At 36.3% G+C, this 21,569-nt stretch overlaps 1 protein-coding gene across 13 annotated transcripts in view; it reads right to left on the bottom strand.

Annotated features, from left to right (window-relative positions):
- Nucleotides 1-635: 635 nt before the first annotated feature.
- LOC122637151 (tensin-3) overlaps nt 636-21,569 on the bottom strand; it is a 155,995-nt gene continuing 135,061 nt past the window's right edge. For 8 of the 13 annotated variants that reach the window (XM_043829110.1, XM_043829155.1, XM_043829151.1 and 5 more), the window contains 12 exons: nt 11,276-11,559; nt 10,495-11,132; nt 7,262-7,475; nt 6,973-7,164; nt 5,276-6,112; nt 4,291-4,640; nt 3,849-3,938; nt 2,537-2,645; nt 2,214-2,397; nt 1,734-2,099; nt 1,258-1,540; nt 636-1,168 (listed from right to left, as the gene is read on the bottom strand). In XM_043829110.1, coding sequence (XP_043685045.1) covers nt 1,009-1,168; nt 1,258-1,540; nt 1,734-2,099; nt 2,214-2,397; nt 2,537-2,645; nt 3,849-3,938; nt 4,291-4,640; nt 5,276-6,112; nt 6,973-7,164; nt 7,262-7,475; nt 10,495-11,132; nt 11,276-11,559 — 3,707 coding nt within the window. In that variant the 3' untranslated portion in view covers nt 636-1,008. The remainder of the gene's footprint in view (nt 1,169-1,257; nt 1,541-1,733; nt 2,100-2,213; nt 2,398-2,536; nt 2,646-3,848; nt 3,939-4,290; nt 4,641-5,275; nt 6,113-6,972; nt 7,165-7,261; nt 7,476-10,494; nt 11,133-11,275; nt 11,560-21,569) is intronic. The other 5 variants (XM_043829119.1, XM_043829153.1, XM_043829128.1 and 2 more) reach the window with 5 other exon arrangements.

Below are 21,569 nucleotides of genomic sequence, written 5' to 3'. Positions count from 1 at the left end.
TGTATGTATCAGACATTACCCTACTTCGTATCGTTCGTTAATCGTTACTACGATATTCGCTACGTTTTAAATAATAACAGTGTAACGATGGTTATAACAGTGATTTTTTCAATTCTCTTTCAATTCGTATGCGAGAACGAATACTGAAATGATAAGAAGATATTTCAGCTAATTTCTTTGTTTCAATCCATTCGATTATCGTATTACGTCATCATTGTGATTCTAAAGATAGATCAAAACTCGAACGGTCTTTTTTATATATAGTGATCATAACAACGATTAGATCGTTTATATCTACTCAAAGTAACTCATACACATTTTTGCATTTTCCCCACTCTCTATTTCATTCGTATCTACTTATATCTCTCAAGTATACTTTATTTATTTTTTAAATGATGAACTACATTTATTTGTCATTTTACGTGACAATTTAACGATTCGCGACCGCACAGATAACGTTATTATTTATCGTTGGAAATAGCCTTGTTTTGATACGTTTTCTAAACGAGAATTGAAATTTTCTTTCCTTTTTTTTTTCATATATTTTTTTTTCCTTTTTTTTCTTTTTTTCGCACTGTTTCGTTAATACACGTATTTCTCGTAATTAATAAGATATTAATATTTTTTTTTCCATTCCTTTTCTCCTTTTTTTCTTTTCTTTCAGTCAAATGTTCGTTAATTAATTCGAAGTGTAACAATTTCTTATCGCTTTTCAAGCGACAAGTTACGCCTTTTTAGAATTTATAGAATAAATTAAGATTTGAATTTCTTTTCTTCTCCTTTTTTTTTTCTTTTTCTTCTTCTTTTTTTCTTTTTTTTTTGTTTCTTTCTTTCAGTCAAACATCAATTCGAAGTGTAATAATTTCTTATAGTTTTTCAAACGACAAGTATTTCCCATTGATGATTATAATATCTTTCATTATTGCGAAATCATTATCCAGCTTATTCCTGTTGTATATATCGATTAGGTTGAAAGAATGATCGACGTAATGATCGACGAATCTAAATTTATACGATATTAGCTTTAGCGATCGAGTTGCCCATCATGACTTTATTGACGAAATTAACGATGGCCGTTGCTGGTTGTTCCGGTTCCAGCTCGGCGAACACGTGACATTGATTGTCTGATTTGTGAGCGGGTTTCCTTGCTACGAATCCGAAGCAACGACTAGAAAAAAAGAAAGAAAAGAAATTAATTAAAAATTAAATGAGATAACAAAAAATGTTACGAGAAAAATTAATCCAAGTGACACCAACTGTGCGCTGAGTGAGCGTCCAGTATCTTCACCGGTGAAATCCCAAGTACGTTCATCCGTATCTAGGCCGCAATAACTGATGTTGTTTGTAGGATAATGTCTACGGAAGAATAATTTTCTTGCGTTATCCGTCAGTGTTATACCTTGAGTTGAGACCTTGAAATGAACGATAGTCGCACTCGGTAAAGGTTTTTGTTCGAACAAAGTGCTTATTGCTTTTTTGATAGCTTGAGGTCCGGTTAAGGATTCCGTGTCGACGGTGAAAAGATAAAGAACGTTGCAAGCTATAACAAAAAAAGAAATATATATATGTATATGTACATATATTATATATATATATTCATAAATATTATTTTTATTCGTCAAGAAATATTAATTCTTATGTAAAAAGAGACGAGAGTGCGGTGTTGTAAAGAGAACAAAGAATGAGAAAGGACCAAAAAAAAAAAAAAAGAAAAAAAAGTTTTTATAACTGACCAGCTCCCTGTGCAAGAAGTTGTTGTGCGCTATTCGTAGCGGGCGAATCCAAAGCTCTAGCAGCAGCTTCTGGTTCAGGTACTAACAGTTGGCATGGTAATGCCATTGCCATCAAGCTGTGTTGATAAACTAATGCTGACAAAGAACTAAAAACTGGTTCGTTCGCACATCCCTTCAGTCTGACTCCACGTGAGGTTGGCTCGATCAAGAAATGCCTGACGAGTTCGCTTGATGGATCTCTAGGACTACTAGGCGCACCAGGTGGTGGTATTGCCACTTTCAATGCTAAACCAAACGCACCCGGGAAAGAATTGCTGTCTCTTACTACGAACGTACCCGGTGTGGCATCCTTTAGCATCGAAATTGCTATAAAAAAGAAAAAAAAAAATAAATAAATAAATAGCGAAAACGATCAATGAAATGTATGCACGCGTGCAATGAACAATTCATGAATGGACAATTTAATTTAAGAATTTATACCTTGTTCTCGAGATATATTTGGTTTGTACCAGATCCTGCTGGTATCTCGTACGAATTTAACATTTATGTCAGCGACTTCTTGAGGTTCACTGTTCGAATGAATACTCGAACGTCTTGATCCATAATACTGCACTTGTGGAGACGACTGACCACCACTGTTGATAGATGTGTAAGACGTAGCACTCTGCAAATCGATATGTAAGTAAAAAAATAAATGCGTTACGTACGATGAGATTGATACGTGACAATGATTATTATATATGTATATATATGTGCATATACATACGTCTAGTTATTAATGCATTTATCTTTCTAATAATTACCTTCGGACTTTGGGCAAATTCAACGTGAGTTGGAGTACCAGGGCTATGTGAAATAGCTTGAGCCTGTGATATCGCAGATTCGCCTATCGGAGAAACAGGTCGGTCCTTGCTGCAATAAAAACGTACAAATCGTTTTTAGAGATGAAAGTTTTATAACGACGAAACTCTTGATACATTCGTGCAAGCCAATGATTTATATATGGCATAAATCTCGTGCAGAAGTAACGACGTAGCATCGTGATCAACGTTGAAAATGTGTGTACACTCTATATAGAGCGATAAAGAGATTCGTAGAAGATCAACGACAGTGAGTAAGCAGATGTTATTAAAAGATGGATTAAGAGGAGGAAATGTTTGTGTGCGCGCGTATATATGCACCCGCGCGCACGAAAAAAGAGAGATAGAAAGATAAAGAGAGATAGAGATAGAAATAAAGAAAGAGAAAGGGAGAGAGAGAGAGAGAGAGAGAGAGAGAGAGAGAGAGAGAGAGAGAGAGAGAGCACACAGCAAGAAAATGAGAATAATACATATAAGATCTATGTTCTGGAATGATTCTACGTGAGAATAAAGGATCGGAGAAACGATGTTTTTGTTTCGTCCTTTTGCAATGTTTCTAATTCATGTATGCACGTTTCACGCTGACTTGCATAATATTATAACAGAATGCTGTGCTAACTCACGATGCAGGAAATTTTGAGCTCTCGTTTAGTTAGTTTTTCACGTAAAGTGCAATAACACGTAAGACCTCTGTGCAATCGTATTATAAATTATTTTAACGCGATATTAAGTCATCGAACAGATATCGTTTTTGTGCATTAGAGGAGATATATCTATATACATATGTATTTCTCATGGAAATAAAGTCACGATTCAGTTGCTTATTATATTTTTTTGTTATATATAACAACATTGATATTCATGGTTGGTTGCGTTATATATATATATATATATATATATATATATACACATATATATATAATATTTATGTATTGGAATCCGTGCAGTCGCATACTTGTATGTACATACATACGTTTTAATGTAACGCAGTTGTCGTTAGTGTGCACTAACACGTAGCTTGTTTAGTAACACCACAGGAATATAGATGTATAATGCGAAAAAAAAACAAAGAAAAAATAAAAAAAAAAAACAAACAAACAAACAAACAAAAAAAGAAAGAAGAAAATGTAGTGCATCTTAGTAATCCGGTACACGATCGACACCAATAAAGATTATTGTTATTCGTATTATCACTCTTGATCGTTGATATATCAACGATCTCGAAACGTATCACATACTTTTCGTAATATATTACCTATAGTCGAACGACGCCGATTGGTTAGTGAGCGGCCATCGTTTGTTATGCGTTTGTTTAAGCGGCCCGCTTGCCGGGAAACTCAAGCGTCTAGAATAACGAATACCATTCTTCATCATCGTTGTCGTATTTATGATAGTCATAATAGATCAATTGAAACGTCATCTTTTTCTGCGACATTATGGATTAATTTATTAATCCATAGTATTAATTATTAATCCAGAAATAAGCATTATCAATAATCAAAGAACACGATTAATCAAAGAAATCCTGGAATTGTTACATTTTACATTGGCCAATCGTTGGCTCGATCGAAATCCTCCCGCATATCTTTTTTTTTTATCTTTTTGTTTAAACAAATATTATAAAATAAATTAGAAAGACAGAAATAAAGAGAAAAGAGAACGAAGAAGAGAAAATAAAAACGATTCAACATTCTTACCGCTGTGTTGTCGGACTCTTGGGTGGAAGTCCCGTTTCCTTAGAGACTTCTCTTCGCTCCTCAATGTAGATCGTTCGTTCGGCATTATAATTCCCAAGATTGTTGTTGTTACTGTTTCCACCTGTCGCTTCTACTCCGGTAATATTATTATTGTTGTTGTTGATGTTATAACTATTGTTGGACATGACATAGCCCCGATCGGAGGCGAAGGTTACAGTTGGCGATGCGTTATTGACATAAGGAGTACGTGGATGTACAGGGAATGCAGGTGTTTGCGGTCTCGAAACTCCGACTGTACTTCCGGGACTGACGCTTCTCTCGGTCCACGATGACGCCGAGTCATTGTGGGACTAAACAAAAGAAAATATAAGAACGATCATCTTAACACGAATATTGCCTTTACTTTTTTTCTCTTTCTCTTTTAATCTTTTAATCAAAAGAGAAAGAGAGAGAGAAAAAATTCAAGAAAAAAAATTTAACTCGTTCGACGTGAAAACAGGATCGTGCAGATAATAATCGATCAAAGATAATTATATATATATATATATATATATATATATATATACATATATACACACACACATACATATAGATATATACATATATATGTACACATATACACACACATATATATATAATGGTATGTGACGTTTCCACGAGTCTATGTGCGTACCAGGCTAAGCAATGCATTTTCCAAGTCGGTTTGGAGCTAGGAAACAAACGGATGCTAATGAAATTTCTAATAAAAAAAAGTTTTACGTGCGTTTCATCCGGTGAATGTAATGATTAGGAAACAAATATCTGGTATGTAATTTTCTTATCTTTGATAAGGAGGACGATCAGCACACCATGTTTATGTGTAAGGGTGTAACGTGTTCGTGTGGATATGTAACGTGTTCGTCTAAGATATTCTCCGTTGTAGTGGTCCATCAAGCGTTTAATTTGCGCGTGACGAATGAGAGAATGTGTGCGTGTGAGGACAAACCTGGGTACAATTCTGCCATGCTTTTGGCGACTGGTTAGGGGAACAATTAGTGGCAATGCTAGCGACGTTGTTGGTGACTGTTGTCGCGGTCGCATCGATAGTTGTACCATGATCATTCTCGATCTTGTTAGTCGCGGAATTGGATGAGGGTGAGCGAATAGGCGATATCTCAGCCAGTGATCGAATGAGGCTCACGAGAGGATCTCCTTGATTAGGAGCAGACGTTTGTTGATCGACCACTGCCAAAAGTCCTCCTTCGTTTTGGCCATTTCCATTGTTGCTTCTATCGTTTGCTGTCATCGTTGTCGTCATTGTTGTCATTGTTGCAGTTATTGTTGGTGTTGTTGTTGTCGTTATCGTTGTTGTATTGTTGTTGTAATTTCTCGAATAATTTTGATACGTCGTTGTTACACGATTTCTCGACTCCGGTCTCGACGGTCTAGCCAAAGTGCCAAAACTTTTCTCGTGAGTAATTGTTTGTTTGCTTTGCTCGTGACCATTTTCCATGGTGTTGGAAATGTTGTTCATCCTGTTGTTATGTTGTTGTTGCTGTTGCTGCTGCTGCAACTGCTGTTGTTGTTGCTGCTGCTGTTGCTGTTGCTGTTGCTGCTGCTGCTGCTGTTGTTGTTGTTGTTGTTGTTGATGTTGTAAGAATTGCTGTTGTTGCTGTCTATGCTCACGCAAGAAGGCATCGGTACGTGCAAAACTATCGCTTCTAGATTCTGGACGAGGTGGTTGTTGCTTCTCCAAGTTGACCGGACTACCCGATCGACGTTGCATTCCTGTGCTTAAGGGTGGATCGGCTGCAAATACTGCGCGGGGGGATGACGGAGGGCTCTGGAAAGCAAGCCAAGCGCTTCATGCTAGGAAACTAGTGTTCTATCACCCCTTTTCGTTTGTGCATTTTGCTTAAATACGTAAATTATCATTATCGTTATATTATATGATCATTATGATTATGATTATGATTATGATTATGATTATTATTATTATTATTATTATTATTATTATTATTATTATTATTATTATTCATAATGAATTATGTATTTATACGTGTAAGTACACATCATCGGTGGAAGTGCAACAGAAAAGGAGGTTTCTCAAGCGGAGATTCTATCATAGCTAGCTAGCTGTAAAATTGTATTCGTCGTTGTGTATGTTGATCGTTTATCATTGGAGTTCTAATTCTAATTATAAGCTTAAAGCAATACCGACCGAGGGGGGGTGGGGGTTGGGTAGAGGCCCTTTTTTTCGTTTTGCTTTGAATGTATCTATTTAAATATCTAAAGTGGTGCATTCTCTGACTATCGTACGTATATATATAAATTTGATCTAAAGTGCAATCTATCGTGCCACTGTATGTTTTGTTCACTGTATCGTTTTTACGTAAACAGTTATTCAGAAAATTTGTAGAAAATATCATCGATCAGAACGATATTTAAATAAATAAATGAAAGAAGAAAATTATAGAAAAGAAGAAAACGAATTGACGAATGATGAACCAAGCATATTCTCATAATCTTTTTTTTGGTACCATCATATATGATCGATTGACAAATTTTGATCGAAGGATCGACGTAAATAAGGGGTGCACGATGAATTTCACCGATCAGTGTGATATTTTTAAATAAAAAAAACAAAAAAAAGAAAAAGAAAATACAAGAATGAAGAATGATACGATCCAAGCATATTCTCACCTGACCGTCGCTGTACTTTCGATACTCGTAAGCTCTCTTCACAGAGACGAATGGTCGTTCGTTCATGCTTTCGGCTCTTGGTCTGCCGAGAATACCGCTACTAGCGCTGCCATTGTACTTACGACTACTCGATCTTTGCGGAAGCAAAGGACTCGCCGGTGCTGAGGTGTAAGGAGTCGTTTTCGATTGGGTCTGGTCGATGAGGAAATAAAAAAAAGTACCAAAATAAAAGACGATTTAATCTACCTAAAATACTATGTGGATTGTCAAACCCTTTTTAAGGATCTACCTGATTAGAAATGGAACTTGGTATCCATGTATCGTCGTCGTCGTCGAGTACCGCCGAATCGCTGGCATAACCGTCATGCCTTAATCTTCCCCTTTGATAACTCCGAAGTTCTCCGATAACACGATTCCCAGTTTCCTGTCGCCATATTGTTTTAGGACTTTTCTCGTCTCTCCTCGCAGCAAGTTTCAATTGTTGTTGCCTCAGCCAAGATAATCTATTGTAACGATTCAATGAAATTATGTTAATAATGTCTTAGGATATCGCGTTAGGATAGTTTCCGCTATATAATCATTATTTCCTTTTTTCTCCCCATTTCTTATCGACAGTTACCAACCACAATTGAGCCTCGACTTTTCTTCGTACTTTCTTATCTCATTTAGACTTCCATATTAGTGCTTGAAATCGGGTAGCACAATGAACAATGCGATGGACTATGATACTATCAGAACTAACGGTGAATAAAGAGAATGTAGAAGGTAATCAGTGTAAGTCACGTTACAGTTCGATGGATCCGATAACTATGTTTCAAAGATGGAAAACTTTTTTCGATGGTTCGTTCATTTCCATAAGGGATTTAACTGGTCTATCGATATATCGCTCGAACTTATTATATAATTATATCGGAAAGAAAATTTCTTTTTTTTTTTTTTTTTCATGAAAATTAAAAAAAGTTCAAAGTATTTTATTGTATTCTAGAGGAGATAGTTCTATCGGTAAGAGGAGAAAGAGGAGGAGGAGAAGAAGAAAAAGAAGAGAAAAAAATAAGAAGAAGAAGAAGAGAACTTTATTGGAGCAGAAAGAATGACGGAAGTTCGTGCTCCAGAAGAAAATTATAAGAGACTTCAGGGAACGTTACTTTTGTGTATACCTACTTTCCGTCTAAACGATTTCCGTATCCGAGTATCGTACCTTTTTGGTTTACAGAGTTATGAAAGATGAAGAGAAAAAGTTTAAAAAAGAGATACGTATATGTACATTGGAATGGAATCTATAACGGGATTGGGACTAGCCGAAAGAAAAAGTGATAAAAAAAGAGTAATGTTGAAAGATGAAATGAGAAAGATAGAGATAAAGTGAAAGAGAGAAAGAGAGAGAAGAGAGACAGAGACAGAGACAGAGACAGAGAGAGAGAGAGAGAGAGAGAGAGAGAGAGAGAGAGAGAGAGAGAGAGAGAGAGAGAGATCGACTCGAAGACTTTACTTCTCGGTCGATTAAAAGCGTCTCGCCTGTACTATATTTACAATTATATAAGTCACCGACTAGGGACTTAAAATAGACATCTTCGTTATCATAATTCCATGTCAATAGTGAATTCCTCGACATTAATGTGCAACGACGACCGCAAGAAATATTTCCTTTTAAAAGTTCGAGAGTTTGACGATATTTATGGAAAAAGTTTGTTCGATTAGATTTAATAAAAAAAAAAAAAACAATTTTTTTTAGAAACTCAATAATACGATAAAATTTTTAATTTCTTTCATCGAAAATTTTTCAAACGACGATGACGAGTCAATTTTCGAATAAACTCGAAACAGGATTAACATTGAACGTCAGGACACGAACGAGGCCGTAAACCGAAAAGGTTCGAGCTAAAGAGAAGAAGTTCTTTTAGCTTTGAGAAAGTAGACCTGCCAAACGTCTGTCGGTCTTCTCGACCATAAACGTCGCAGCCGTTTCTCTCCACCGACGCAGTCAAGCCGCTCTTTGTAAATACCCAACGACGAAAGGAGAGAAAAAGAGAGAGAGAGAGAGAAAGAAGACTAAAGAATTTCGCATTTGGTTTCTCATGAGCGAACGAGTAACCGAGCGGGCTCGAAAAGATGGAAGAAAGCAAAGTCGACGTACATATATGTATGTAGGAGGTGGTATCCATCCAATGGCATGAAAGGAGACGAAAGAGAAGACAGAAAGAGAGAGAGAAAGAAAGAGAGAAAGAGAGAGAGAGAGAGAGAGAGAGAGAGAGAGAGAAGCCGTTTATTTTCACGGCTTTAGGTAACACGCGTCTGTGTAAAATGGGCCCCATGAGTTTACCAACGATCCTTCTTCCTGTCTCGATTTTCCTCGAACGATGAATTAACACGATGATCGTAACGTTTGTCTAACTTTTCCAAAATGTTTTCTCTCGTCATTTTTAACGACGGCCTTTGTTCGAAATATAGATATTCAAGGTTTCAAGCTTTCGAGCTAATTCGGATATCTGATTCATAATCAAACAAAGAGGATACTTAACGATACAAATTTTCGTAGTTAAAAGTTAATTATATATTCGAATAATCAAGTCTTTTCGTGTTCTGTGGGGATTTTGTTTTTTTCTGCTTTGTATATCCCCTACGTTCATCGCATTTTCAAATTTTCCTCGGACGATTGATCAACAGGATCAATTAAGTTTTCCAAAATATTTTTCAAATCTACATGTTCAAAGTTTCAAGCTAATTCAAGTGTCCGATCGAATCAAATAAAGTAGATACTTAACGATAAAAATGTTCACACTTAAAAGTTAATTAATATCCAATTAATCAAGCCTTTTTGTAACTTTTAAGATTTATCGACGGAAAAAAAGAAATGAAAAGGTGTAATCGATCGTTTCGTGTTCGGTTTTTTTTTGGTTTCTTTTCCCTCTTTCTTTTTTATTTTTATTCCCCGCGTCTATCGCATTTCAAAACGCGTTTCGTTTTTCTTGCTTCAAGCATGCATTACAAACGGCAATGACTCAAAACGACCGCATTTACCATTCCTGGCAGAAATACGACGAGAAGTGCCGTAACTGTTGCTACGAGTATGGGTAGACAATTTATTAATTGTGTCTCGCCGAGACTCACGGAACCTTTCTCCTTGCTTCTCTTCTCTCTCTCTCTCTCTCTCTCTCTATTTCTCTCTCTGTCTTTTCTTTCTCTCTCTGTCTTTCTATTTCTCTCGCTTTCTTTTTCTTTCTCCTATACCTCCCCTCTTTCATTGCTCTTTTGCGGCGCCTGTTTCGGAGGATGTATTGCGACACGCATGCTGTCGACCCCGTGCGTTGTCTCGAAGCTCTGCCAGAGAAACGACCATAGCGTTCTCGTAGTTTTCTTTTTGTTTAATTCCACGAAAAACGCCTAATCTCTCTATATTTTCTCAAAGCTAAAAAGGATCCGTAATATATCGGCTCTGGAGAATGAATTGTGAAAAGGAGGCTTTTTCTTTCTTTTTTCTTTTCCTTTTTTGAATCTAATATCGAAAAAGATATTTTTACTTACCCGTCGACGTGATCGGGGGTGGTTTTGACAGGACCATTCGCGAACTCTGGTGGTGGATCTGGTGTATTTGGGCTGAGAGGGCTGATCGGACGTCTCGGATTCGCATCACCGAGAATCTCATCGAAGTCTACGACCGGTGCTGTACCACGTACCGATGCTTTTCTTACCAAGGACGGTGATGATAATTTTTGATGTTTGATCATGTCGGTTGTTGCACCGTAAGAGAACGGTTGACTCGTTTGTCTCGCGTGATAAGGAATGTCCTCGTCGATAAAGTCGATATTGCCAGATGGAGAGAAGGAATCGACGTGTTGCTTTCTACCATAAATCTCTGCAGTTGATTCGGATAATTTGCGATCCGGTGAAACACGGTACTCGTAATCCTCTCGACGGTGTTCCGTGTTTTTCGGGCTATCTCTATATTCGTTCTTTAACGTGCTATAGCTACTGCTAGAGTTGTAAGGCGGACTGGATTCTTTGGCGACGCTATAACTCCTGTAGGAATCCTTCAAGGTCGAATACGTTGATGCCGCATGGCTACTACTGGTGTGACTACTGTAACTACGATTTTCTTGGACGTAAATCTTCTCGTTTCTATCCGGTCGAGCATAATCCTCCGTAGGAGGGTCTGGCATCGACTAAAAATATCAATATAAAGAGAATATGCTCGGTTTATATTAACTATCGTATTACAAATCGAATAAGATTCTTACCTTGACAGGTAAGTACCTATACACACACACACACATATATATATATATATATATATATATCTATTTACCTCAACGGTGAGCATCATATCGTGAAGAAGTTTATCAAGATCACCGTGAGCCTGATTATCCGGCTCGTGTTCAGGTGGACTTGGTCTTTGAGGTGGAGCACTGCTGATACCGCTGTCCATGGAAACTGTCAGTGGTGAACCGCGAGCACCACCTGCAGCACCCTGGTGTACCACTGCGTATAAGGATCCATCTATAGGTCCACAGGTGTAACCTAACCCACGTGGCGATGTTTGAACGGATGAACTCGATGGTGGCGGTGGTGACAACGGTGTCTCGCGGCCTTCTGGAAGATAGTTATATTTGTAACTCGAAGAACAATGTTCTTGTTAATAAGATGGGCGTATGATTCGAAATAAAATCATATTCTACATTAATATTAACGAGCTTTTAACCATTATTTCTCGTTTATAATTCGTGATAGACTTAAAGGAATTTTTTGTAGATTCTCTTCTTTCCTTATCTTTTTTGTTTTGTTTCGTTTTTATAGATCCTTCGAATAACACAACGAAAGTTATTTGTCGCGAATGGAAATACTCTTTTCTTTTTTTTTTTTTTTTAATTTGTAGGAAATTAAAAAAGGAAAGCAGTTTCATCGAGTTCTCGAATAGTCGGAGTTAAACACTTTGATTTCGTCAATTTCTAATAGGACGAGAGTTCGAGAGGAAGGCTTAGGAGAGTATCTAAGAGTAATCGTACAAGAAGAATGGCCAATTCTTCGTGTCTAGGAGATCGTGGAGCTAGTTAAAGAAGAATGATCGAGTATAAATCGTTGACCGACGTACTACATACATACTTACTTTACCTTTCAACGATCGACTATAGAGACAAAAATACAGTCGATAGATAGAAAAAGAGAGAACGAAAGAGTTAGAATGAAGAAGAGAGAAAGAGAGAAAAAGAAAGAGAAAGAAAGAAGAGAAAGAGAATCATTTGCTCCAGCTGCTTCTTCTTTTATCCAATCGTTGTACCAATTTAAGAGTTAATCTGCGTTATGTCACGATGAAGTAATTCAGGCGCATTCCTGTGACGTAATTCTTGCGGTAGGTTGTTTTCTCTCGCGGCACGCTTTAAAGAGAGAAGGGAAAAAAAGAAAAAAAGAAGATGAAGAAGAAAAAGAAGCAGAAGAAGAAGAAGAAGAAGAAGAAGAGGAGGAGGAGAAAGAAAGAAAAAAAAAGTAAAAGAAAGAAAAAAGAAGAAAGAAATGACGATAATTCGCGAAAGGAATTCACTTCAAAAGGATTCGCGGAGTATGCGATCATGAATCTTCTTCGCGAAGAAACAAACGATTCTAGTCAACGATGAGACTCCTTTCTAACTATAATAGTCAATTCTTCTCTCTCTTTCTCTCTCTCTTTTTCTCTCTTTCTTTCTATCTGTCTCTCTGTCTCTCTCTCTCTCTTTCTCTCTCTCTCTCTTTCTCTTTCTCTCTTCGTAGTTCACGTGATCTTGGTTTTCCATGCCATTTCTATTTGTTCTATCTAAACTATCGTATATATCACATTGTACTCGACATTAGATTCTAGTTTGATTCCCTGAGATTTCTATCGAAGAAGAAGCGACCAATCACACGTCGTATCTTTTTCTTAAACAGTTACTTTCTTTATTCCTGCTTTTCTTTATTCTTTGTTCAAGTTTTACGTACATGTTTACTCGATCCTAAGTTTATCTTGTTTCAGCTAAGTTATAGTTATTTTTGAACGATTTTTTCTTTTTATACGCTTGCCATTAATCGACGTTATCGCGAAGAAATTATGTTGTAGCTTGTAAAAAAGGAAGAAAAAAGGAAAAAAGAAAAAAGAAAATAATTACTCGAGATCGAGTAATCGAAGTCGTTCTCGAGTTCTCGGGTTTATTTATATAATACAGGCATTTTTTTACACGATTTATTCATTCGTTTTTCATTAATCGTCGTTAAGCAAAGGAATTATTTTATCTCGCATAAAGGAGAGAAAAAAAGAAAAATGGAAAAGAAAGAAGAAATAAATGGAAAATAAAAATTATTCGATCGAGCAATTCGAGTCGAGAGTTCTTTTTTTTTACAAGATATTAAGATAATTACGGTCGTTTTCACTGACGAATGTCAGAAAGGATTAACGCGTGTATCTCGCGATCGTTGCGTTAAAAAGATGTAACACGCGTTCTCGAATTATCTCCCCAAGAAACCGCAAGTTTTTTTTCGTCGTGACGACGAGGAAGAAAAAATGAAGAAGAAAAGAGAAAAGAAAGAAAAGAAAACAAAAAAAATATCTTACGTTTACGTTGTGTACGTGCCCTATGTACCTATCTACCTACCTACCTACCTACCTACTTAACTATCTACCTACCTACGTTTTATTCGAGAGACTGGTATCATCGTTGGATCGCGTTTTAATTTTCATATTTTCAACGTGGTATGTAATTAGAGTGGCACCTCGACTTCGGCTCGTATTTCTTTCACGTTGAAAGAGAACCGGCTTGTTAGATTCGCGGATGCAATATCCAAAACGGCATCCAAGAAAAGGAGCAAAAGAAAGAAAGAAATAAAGACAGAGAGAGAGAGAGAGAGAGAGAGAGAGAGAGAGAGAGAGAAAGAGAGAAATATATATATTATCAGAATGACTACGTTAGAGAGCAAAGTGCTAGGAAGTAGTGCCCGTCAACTTTGGTAAAATGGTTTTAAAATGCGACTATAGCTGCGTTGGACGTTCGTAGACCATTCGTACACTACCATTAGCTAACATAGAACGTAGAAAGAAATTCAGAGTCTGAGTTCTCTTACTGAAATTCAGACTCATACATTTTCTCGTGAAATTCTTTACGTAAGGATCTTTTAGAACGTATACGTGGAGTCGAGATTTCTTCTTCTTCTTTTTTATTTCGTTCGATGTATTGTATCGGTTTACGAGTTTACAATTTGAGCTTACGATTCTCTCTACTTACGATTTTCTCTCTCTTTCTCTCTTTTTCTCTATTTTTTTTTTCCATTTCAAATACTTTATTGAATAATTTCTTTCTCCTTTTTTCTTTTCTTGAAATAGGTTTGCACACAGCAAAAAAATTAAAAAATAAATCAGGATGGATATACGATCTATTATTATTCGATGCGCGAGAAGGAAGAAAAAAAAAGAAAAAAGAAAGAGAAAGAAAGAAAGAAAGTAAAGAAGGAAGAAAAAAGAAAAATAAAGAAGAAGAAAAAAGAAATTTCGTTTCTACCTTAGAACGTCGAGTGAATACATACGAGATAAGAAGTTCCTCTTGCTGTACATACTTGGTCACAAATATTCATTTACATATTACGAGCGAATTTGAATAACAAATTCAATCGACTTCGTTGCGCTGCTCGAGCCTTTTCTCCTCTCACAATTTCAATTAATCGTCGCGCTCGAATTTTTCCTCCTTTTAAGGTGACCCCTCCCACCCCTCCTACCTCCAGCCTACCCTCCACGTGTCAAGCAGAGAATTTTTAACGTATCAATCTCACGCTTCTTAACGATATTATCGCGAGTACGAGACAACGTTGAATTATAAACGACCTTTTTTCTTTTTTCTTTTCTTCTTTTTTTTTTTTGCACACGCAGTATATAGTATCACGTAGACGAAGGACACCCGGTATATTCATAAATCTCTTTCAGGTTCGAGTTATCACATACATAAATCATTTTTATTCGAGCGACTTCAGGGTTATTATATTTACTTGGCAGGCTTTCTTCTCTTGAAGAACGATGGCTAATCCACGTTAGACGTGAGTAGATGAGAACTCTCATTTAAGCTGCAACAGCTGAGACGAGACGAATCGTTGATCTAGATCAATTCGGATCGTTGGCATTTGTGTTCAGGATTGACATAGAGAGAAAGAGAGAGAGAGAGAGAGAGAGAGAGAAAGGGGTGAAAAAGGGGTGTGAAGAAATTGAAGTTCCTCGAATATCGAATACAACGGGTGTCGAAGTTATCGAGTGTCGAGGTAGTTATCAGAAGAGAGAGAGAGAGAGAGAGAGAGAGAGAGAGAGAGAGAGAGAGAGAGAAAGAAAGAAAGTAAGAAAGTAAAAGAGATCGTAAATCGTTTGGAAATTCACGTTGGAGTTCTCGTTTATTCATAAGCATAGCGTCGTTCTTTAAACTCGCTGTCTTCCTCTTTCAAAGTTATTGGATTCTTCTTGAACACTGTTTCTCGAAGTTATATTAGACGATGCATTATCGAAGAGATTTATGAGAAGGAAATGCCTATATATAATAATAGAAAAGTTTATCGTATATAAATGAGCGTGTGCTAGTTAAAACTACGACGTTGGTGACTGAACGATTAATTGTAAAAATAGTTCGTAGGTGGTTGGAGGGCTCGTTAAAATGTTTAGTATAATTTCATAGTTACGAGAGGCAAACGATTGCGAATACCAGTGTTTATCTCTCTCTCTCTCTATTTCTCTCTCGAAGACCACCCAGACATTTTTTTCGAAGAAAGAAAGATCTTGCCCGAAGGGGCCTCGAGAAAGGATTTTTCGACGAAATAATGAGACGAATTCTCATCGGCACCGTTCGAAGAACGGATAGTTGCCTCGAGGTATTACGTGCCTTTGCCCGAAGTATACTATAAGATATAGGTAAGATAATAATTGGGAATATGCGTACGTTGCCACTACACTCGTCGAATTTTGCTTCCGGGCAAATATTACTTTGAAGAAACGGTTGAACATATAAAGGGAGGATGAATCATAATATGAAAGAGTAGTTATGGGATATTACGATGGCTTCTGTTTTCTTTTCATTTTTTTTCTTTTCTATAAATTTGACGAATTCGAAATTTGAACGTCGAATATAAAATTCGATGAAATCCAATGTGATTTTAATGATCGGATGGAATTACAGAGCTATAATTCTCAAGAAGATAACAGATAGACGTATAGATAGATAGATATCTACTATGTTGCATATATAGCATGAGAGATCTTCGAAGTATAGTACGTTAGTAAGTACTTAACACGTGCAAGTTGCAGCTGCTATTATAACGCCATAACTGCAGATCGTACATACGTATATACGTGGCTAATATACGAGAAAGGCTAATATCAGGTCGTATAAGAATTCACGATGATTTATTACTGGAAATCATACGTTCACGTGACTGAACTTTTTTAAGGAAAATCTACGATTTCCGATCGTACTAAAACATCGTTAGATTTTGAAAATGAAACGAATGAATTATCGTTCATAGGTAGGTGTTATATCTCAGGGATAATGTATAACCGTTCGAATATAAGAATGAAAATCATAATGATTTATCACGAGCCAAAATGGAGAAAGTATTTCTAATGCGAATAAAAGATGTATTCAAAAATAAAAACGAACGAGGTTTTAATCGTTCGTTTTCTATACTTCATTATTTTTATTCCAATCTTAAGAAAATTAGAAAACACGTGCTAGTTGTTCTGTGTCTTTGTCCAACAACGTAAGCATGAAATAAGGTTAATAGAAGGGAAACAACGTAATAAACGATATCTTTACGAGCTTGCTCGAGTTACGTTGCCAAGGCAAAAACATTTTCTTAACATTCTCTAATTCGCAATACGGTAGATAAACGAAGTTTCTTCTCTCGTTGCTATCACCTTATCCATGTAACGAGTATACTCGTGTAGATATTTATTAGACTTCGATCTCGAAAACGTGTTCTTACAAATTTAGTTTGTTCTCTTCTTCTATGGAACACAGGAGAAGGAAGAAGAAGAAGAAGAAGAAGAAGAAGAAAAAGAAGAAAACGAATAAGAAGACGAAGAAGAAGAAAACGAATAAGAAGAAGAAGAAGAAGAAGAAGAAAAAGATGAAGATAAAGATGAAGATGAAGAAGAAGGAAGGGAGCTTTACAAGGAAGAAACTAGAAATCTCAGACAAACGATTCGCGTGACCGTAGAGATGGCTTTTAACATACATAGCGTGACGATTCTTCGGATCTTACCAACTGTTTCAATTTCGCACTACGCGGGTACCGTTTTCTATTTGATCATATCTAATACCTATTCACCGATTCTCGTGCGTGCACGCGATATATCGTAAGCTTGGTTTACGTTATATACGAAGTTAGAAGGTAGGAATAGAATAGACGTATGTATGTAGCATGAGCATAGAATAAAACTAACGCGTGGTGCCTATGTTACCCGTGTTACGCGTCGAAGTAAATATGGTAATTAGATTCCGGTGTGGAGACGTCATCGCTTTGAAGTCGGTTCGTTTCTCTTTCTCTCTCTCTCTCTTTCTTTCTCTCTTTTAATACATACACGCATGTTCTCTCTTTCTCTCTCTCTATTCTTGCTCTTTGAACGTACCCTCGTCCTTTCCGACGGTACGATCACGCCTACATGCTCGGTAGTAAAGTTTTCCATGCTTAGGGCGGCAAAGGGTTTCTCTATTCATCGACGAAAGGCGGCCCGTTATTATCTTCTTCTTATTTTTTGGAGAAGAAGAAGAGGAAAAAGATAAAGAAGACGAGGATAGTGGGCGAGAGGTGCTTATTGAACGTACAAACGAAAGAAAAAGCGAGGGAGATAGAGAGAAAGGGAGAGAGAGACAGAGAGAGAGAGAGAGAGAGAGAGAGAGAGAGAGAGAGAGAGAAAGAGAAAAGCGAACGAATTACTCGTTTGTCGACCTTATAGAGATTCATGAGACGCCGATGGGAAGTGGGCACCGATCCAGACAGAATATACCGTCCTACCCGGCAATGACAAAATGCCGACAGCGAGACTAGGGCGTGGTATTTTTCTTTTTCTCTTTCTCTCTCTCTCTCTCTTTTTTTCTCTATCTTCTTCTCTGTTTCTTTCTATCTTTCTTTCTTTCTTTCTTTCTTTCTTTCTTTCTTTCTTTCTTTCTTTCTCTCTCTTCTTCATCCTCCTCTTAGGGAGAAAAAGACGGGCAGAAAAAGATAGGGAGAAAGAGGGACACTCGCTAATTTTTTTTCTTTTATTCAAGACTCGAGGACTCCAAAGGACCGAGAGATAGAGAGAGAGAGAGAGAGAGAGAGAGAGAGAGAGAGAGAGAAGAGGAGGGAACGAAGAACAGAACCAGTTTATCGATGGTTAACTCGATGTACACTTCTTACGATTGCTCGACCTTCGAGATCTGTAGGTATCATTTTTTCTTTTTTCTTTTTTGAAGAGGAAAAAAAGAAAGGAAAGAAAAAAGGTAACGATTTACCAGGTTTTTCTTCTATCTCTTTCTCTCTCTCTCTTTCTCTCTTTAAAAAATTTCATTTCTCTCTCTATCATCGATGATATCATAGATGAGGTGATACATAGCGAAGAGTATCCGATTATACGCTATTCATGAGCGATATAATATAAACTTAGTAATATCGTTTCACGGCTAGTCGAATTGAAAGATTTATTCGTTTGGAAAAACGTTGACGTAAGTCGTTCGCTCACGTATTAGATAAGCGGAATAACGCGAATGGTATCGCGAGAGGACTGATTATATGCGAAATTCTGATTAGTATCAACTTCCTTGAAACATTATCGATAAACTCGATCCGCTTTTACGAACGGTCACGTAGCATCAGTGTCGTAGAGATATAGAGAATGAGACAGAGTAAGAGAGTAAGAGAGTAAGAGGGAGAGAGAGAGAAAGAGAGAGAGAGAGAGAGAGAGAGAGAGAGAGAGAGAGAAAATAATAAATAAATTACTTTTATTAAAATCCAACGACATTCAATCGATAATTTAATTGTCCTTATTGTTTCATTTAGTAATAAGGAAAAATGTAAATAAACGTAATATTCCTTATTTGTTTAATCTGTCAGAAAAAAGATCATAGAGAATCCTCGTGAGATCTTTGATAAAGAAATTGGAGAATAAGTTACGTGCTACCAAATAAGGAAACGAAATGAATGATAAATGATATCGAGAAAAATTCAAGAAATTTTTGTAAACGATTGTTAAATAAATGATTACCTTTAACTTTGTATATATAGTATATATATATATATATAGTAGATATATATTTTCAACGACGAAGAAAAGATTCGTGATATCCTAGTTCGATTTTAATACATCACTATAGATCAATTCTATTTCTCTTAAAGATAAATGTACGGATAAGATAAATCTATCGATAAGATCGAAGACGTCAAAGATCCGTATTCGCGAATAACATCAACGACGTCATGACGATGACGACGACGACGACGACTACGACGACGACGACGACTACGATGACGAAGAAGTTAGGCGAGAAAACAAGACACGTACCGTTCACCGGGAGCACAGAAACAGCACTGTTCGTTGCAAATGCTCCGCGATGGTGTTCTCACTACTACTACATACATACATACATTGACTCCGCGAGTATACCGCTGTATCTCGTCATCATCATCGCCTCGTCCTACGCAAGAAACTTTACTTGCTTGCTTGCTTGCTTACTTTCTTGCTAGCTAGCTAGCTATCTGGATAGCTAACGTCGACGAGATAGAAGAAACAAACTTTTAGCTAAATAAATATATTTCTGTATAAAAGTGATAATAATACACGATGGTCCTTGGTAATAGTAATAAAGAAATTACTTTTATTCTTCTATTCGAAGTATATAAATGTGAAAGAAAAATAAAAAGAAAGAGAGAGAAAGAGAGAGAGAGAGAGAGAGAGAGAGAGGAAGAAAGAAAGAGATGATAATATATTAGCGCGTGTATGTGAATTTACTTTCCAACACGGACTCCACTTGCTTTCGAGAGTGTCCTTTCGAATATATTGAAAACGTGTAACGTAGTCACACATATATAGATGAATATATAAATGTATTACGTGTAGATACATACGAACACAAACATACACATATATAACGAGTATCGGTGGCATTCACGTTCGCAAAGACCCCTCTCTACTACAGTCATTCGTTGGCCTCCCGTCGTCGGTCCTTCTACGGCAACTCTCCACTCCACATAAGCAGGTTTCCTCCGTCGTCTTCGTCTTCGTCACCGATCGCGTGCGTCCGTATCACGGAGTTTACGTATTTTACGCGAAAGAGAGAGACAGAGAGAGATAGAAAGAGAGAGAGAGAGAGAGGGAGAGACAAGTGATATCATAGAAAACAGTCTTTCCACATGAACTGTCTAAATTAGGCTAAACTGATAGTCCTAATGTTTTCTACCGAACATATTATTTATCTACATAATATATTTATATATATATATACACGCATATATTGTGTTAGTTAATAAATAATAAATATTTTCTATATTTGTTATCTTAATATATATATTTAAATATTCTAAAAGAAAGATCATGTATTCGTTTTGATGTAATATATAAAAAAATAAAAGAATCTACCGTATAAATCGATATGCCATTATTAAATATGAAAATGAATGAAACTATAGAAATCGAACGATTTTATCTATCAAGGAATATTGATTTTCATTATGTAATAACAGAGGGTTTACAAGACTACGCCGTGTTACTTACAGCGAAGATATGGTCTCTTTAAAATGAGATTCACGCAAATTGGTACAGAGAAACGATTGAACAAGTGAATATAAGCCTTATGTACGTGTAGCTTGTACTCGCCAACTGTGACCAACTGTGGTGCAAATGAATGGGTTGTAATTAATAATTCATCGTTTACTAATATGAACTCATGGTAACGTTCGAACATGTATATATGTATACATGTATATTGCTTCTTCTTCTTCTTCTTCTTATTATTATTATTTCTCTTTCTCTTTTTCTTTCTCTTTCTATTTCTCTTTTGACTTATTCGTTTTGCTCGACTTTCGAACGCGTGCTGCCATAATATATAAGAGTCTAACTTGTGTTGTCTTTCAGGTGAAGGTGTCAGAATAGATGACCCGTTAGACGATTATAAGATACTCTTAGATGGATACTAATTAGAAACGTGTTCGTTTCTAGTTCAAACGATCACTCGATAATTGTTATAATTTATTATGTCGAAGAGTTTTATACCGATAAATGTATGTTCTTGTAAAATAACAATATATTAATCTACGTAGTATAATATGTATGCAATAGTTTAGTTTTTCATTAAATTTTATAAAAGAAAAAAAGAATTTTATGATTATTTCAATCTTAATATCTACTTTTAGTACATTTGCTATATTCTTTTTTTCTAAAAACTTTTAAAAACAAAAAATCCTTCATTCGAATAGTTTAATCGTAAATAGATCCGATAATCATTTTAATTTATTACGTCATCAAGTTTTATACCCTTAAATTTATGTGCTCGTAAAATTACAATATATCAATATGTAATATCTAATTTTTCATTACATTTTATAATAGCTAAAAAAAGAAAATTATGACTTCAGATCCAATATTTACTTCGTAC

This window comes from Vespula pensylvanica, chromosome 1 (genome assembly GCF_014466175.1).
Source record: "Vespula pensylvanica isolate Volc-1 chromosome 1, ASM1446617v1, whole genome shotgun sequence".
NCBI lineage: Eukaryota > Metazoa > Arthropoda > Insecta > Hymenoptera > Vespidae > Vespula > Vespula pensylvanica.
Note: the sequence above shows the minus strand (reverse complement) of the source record. Positions and strands in the feature narration are given on the sequence as shown.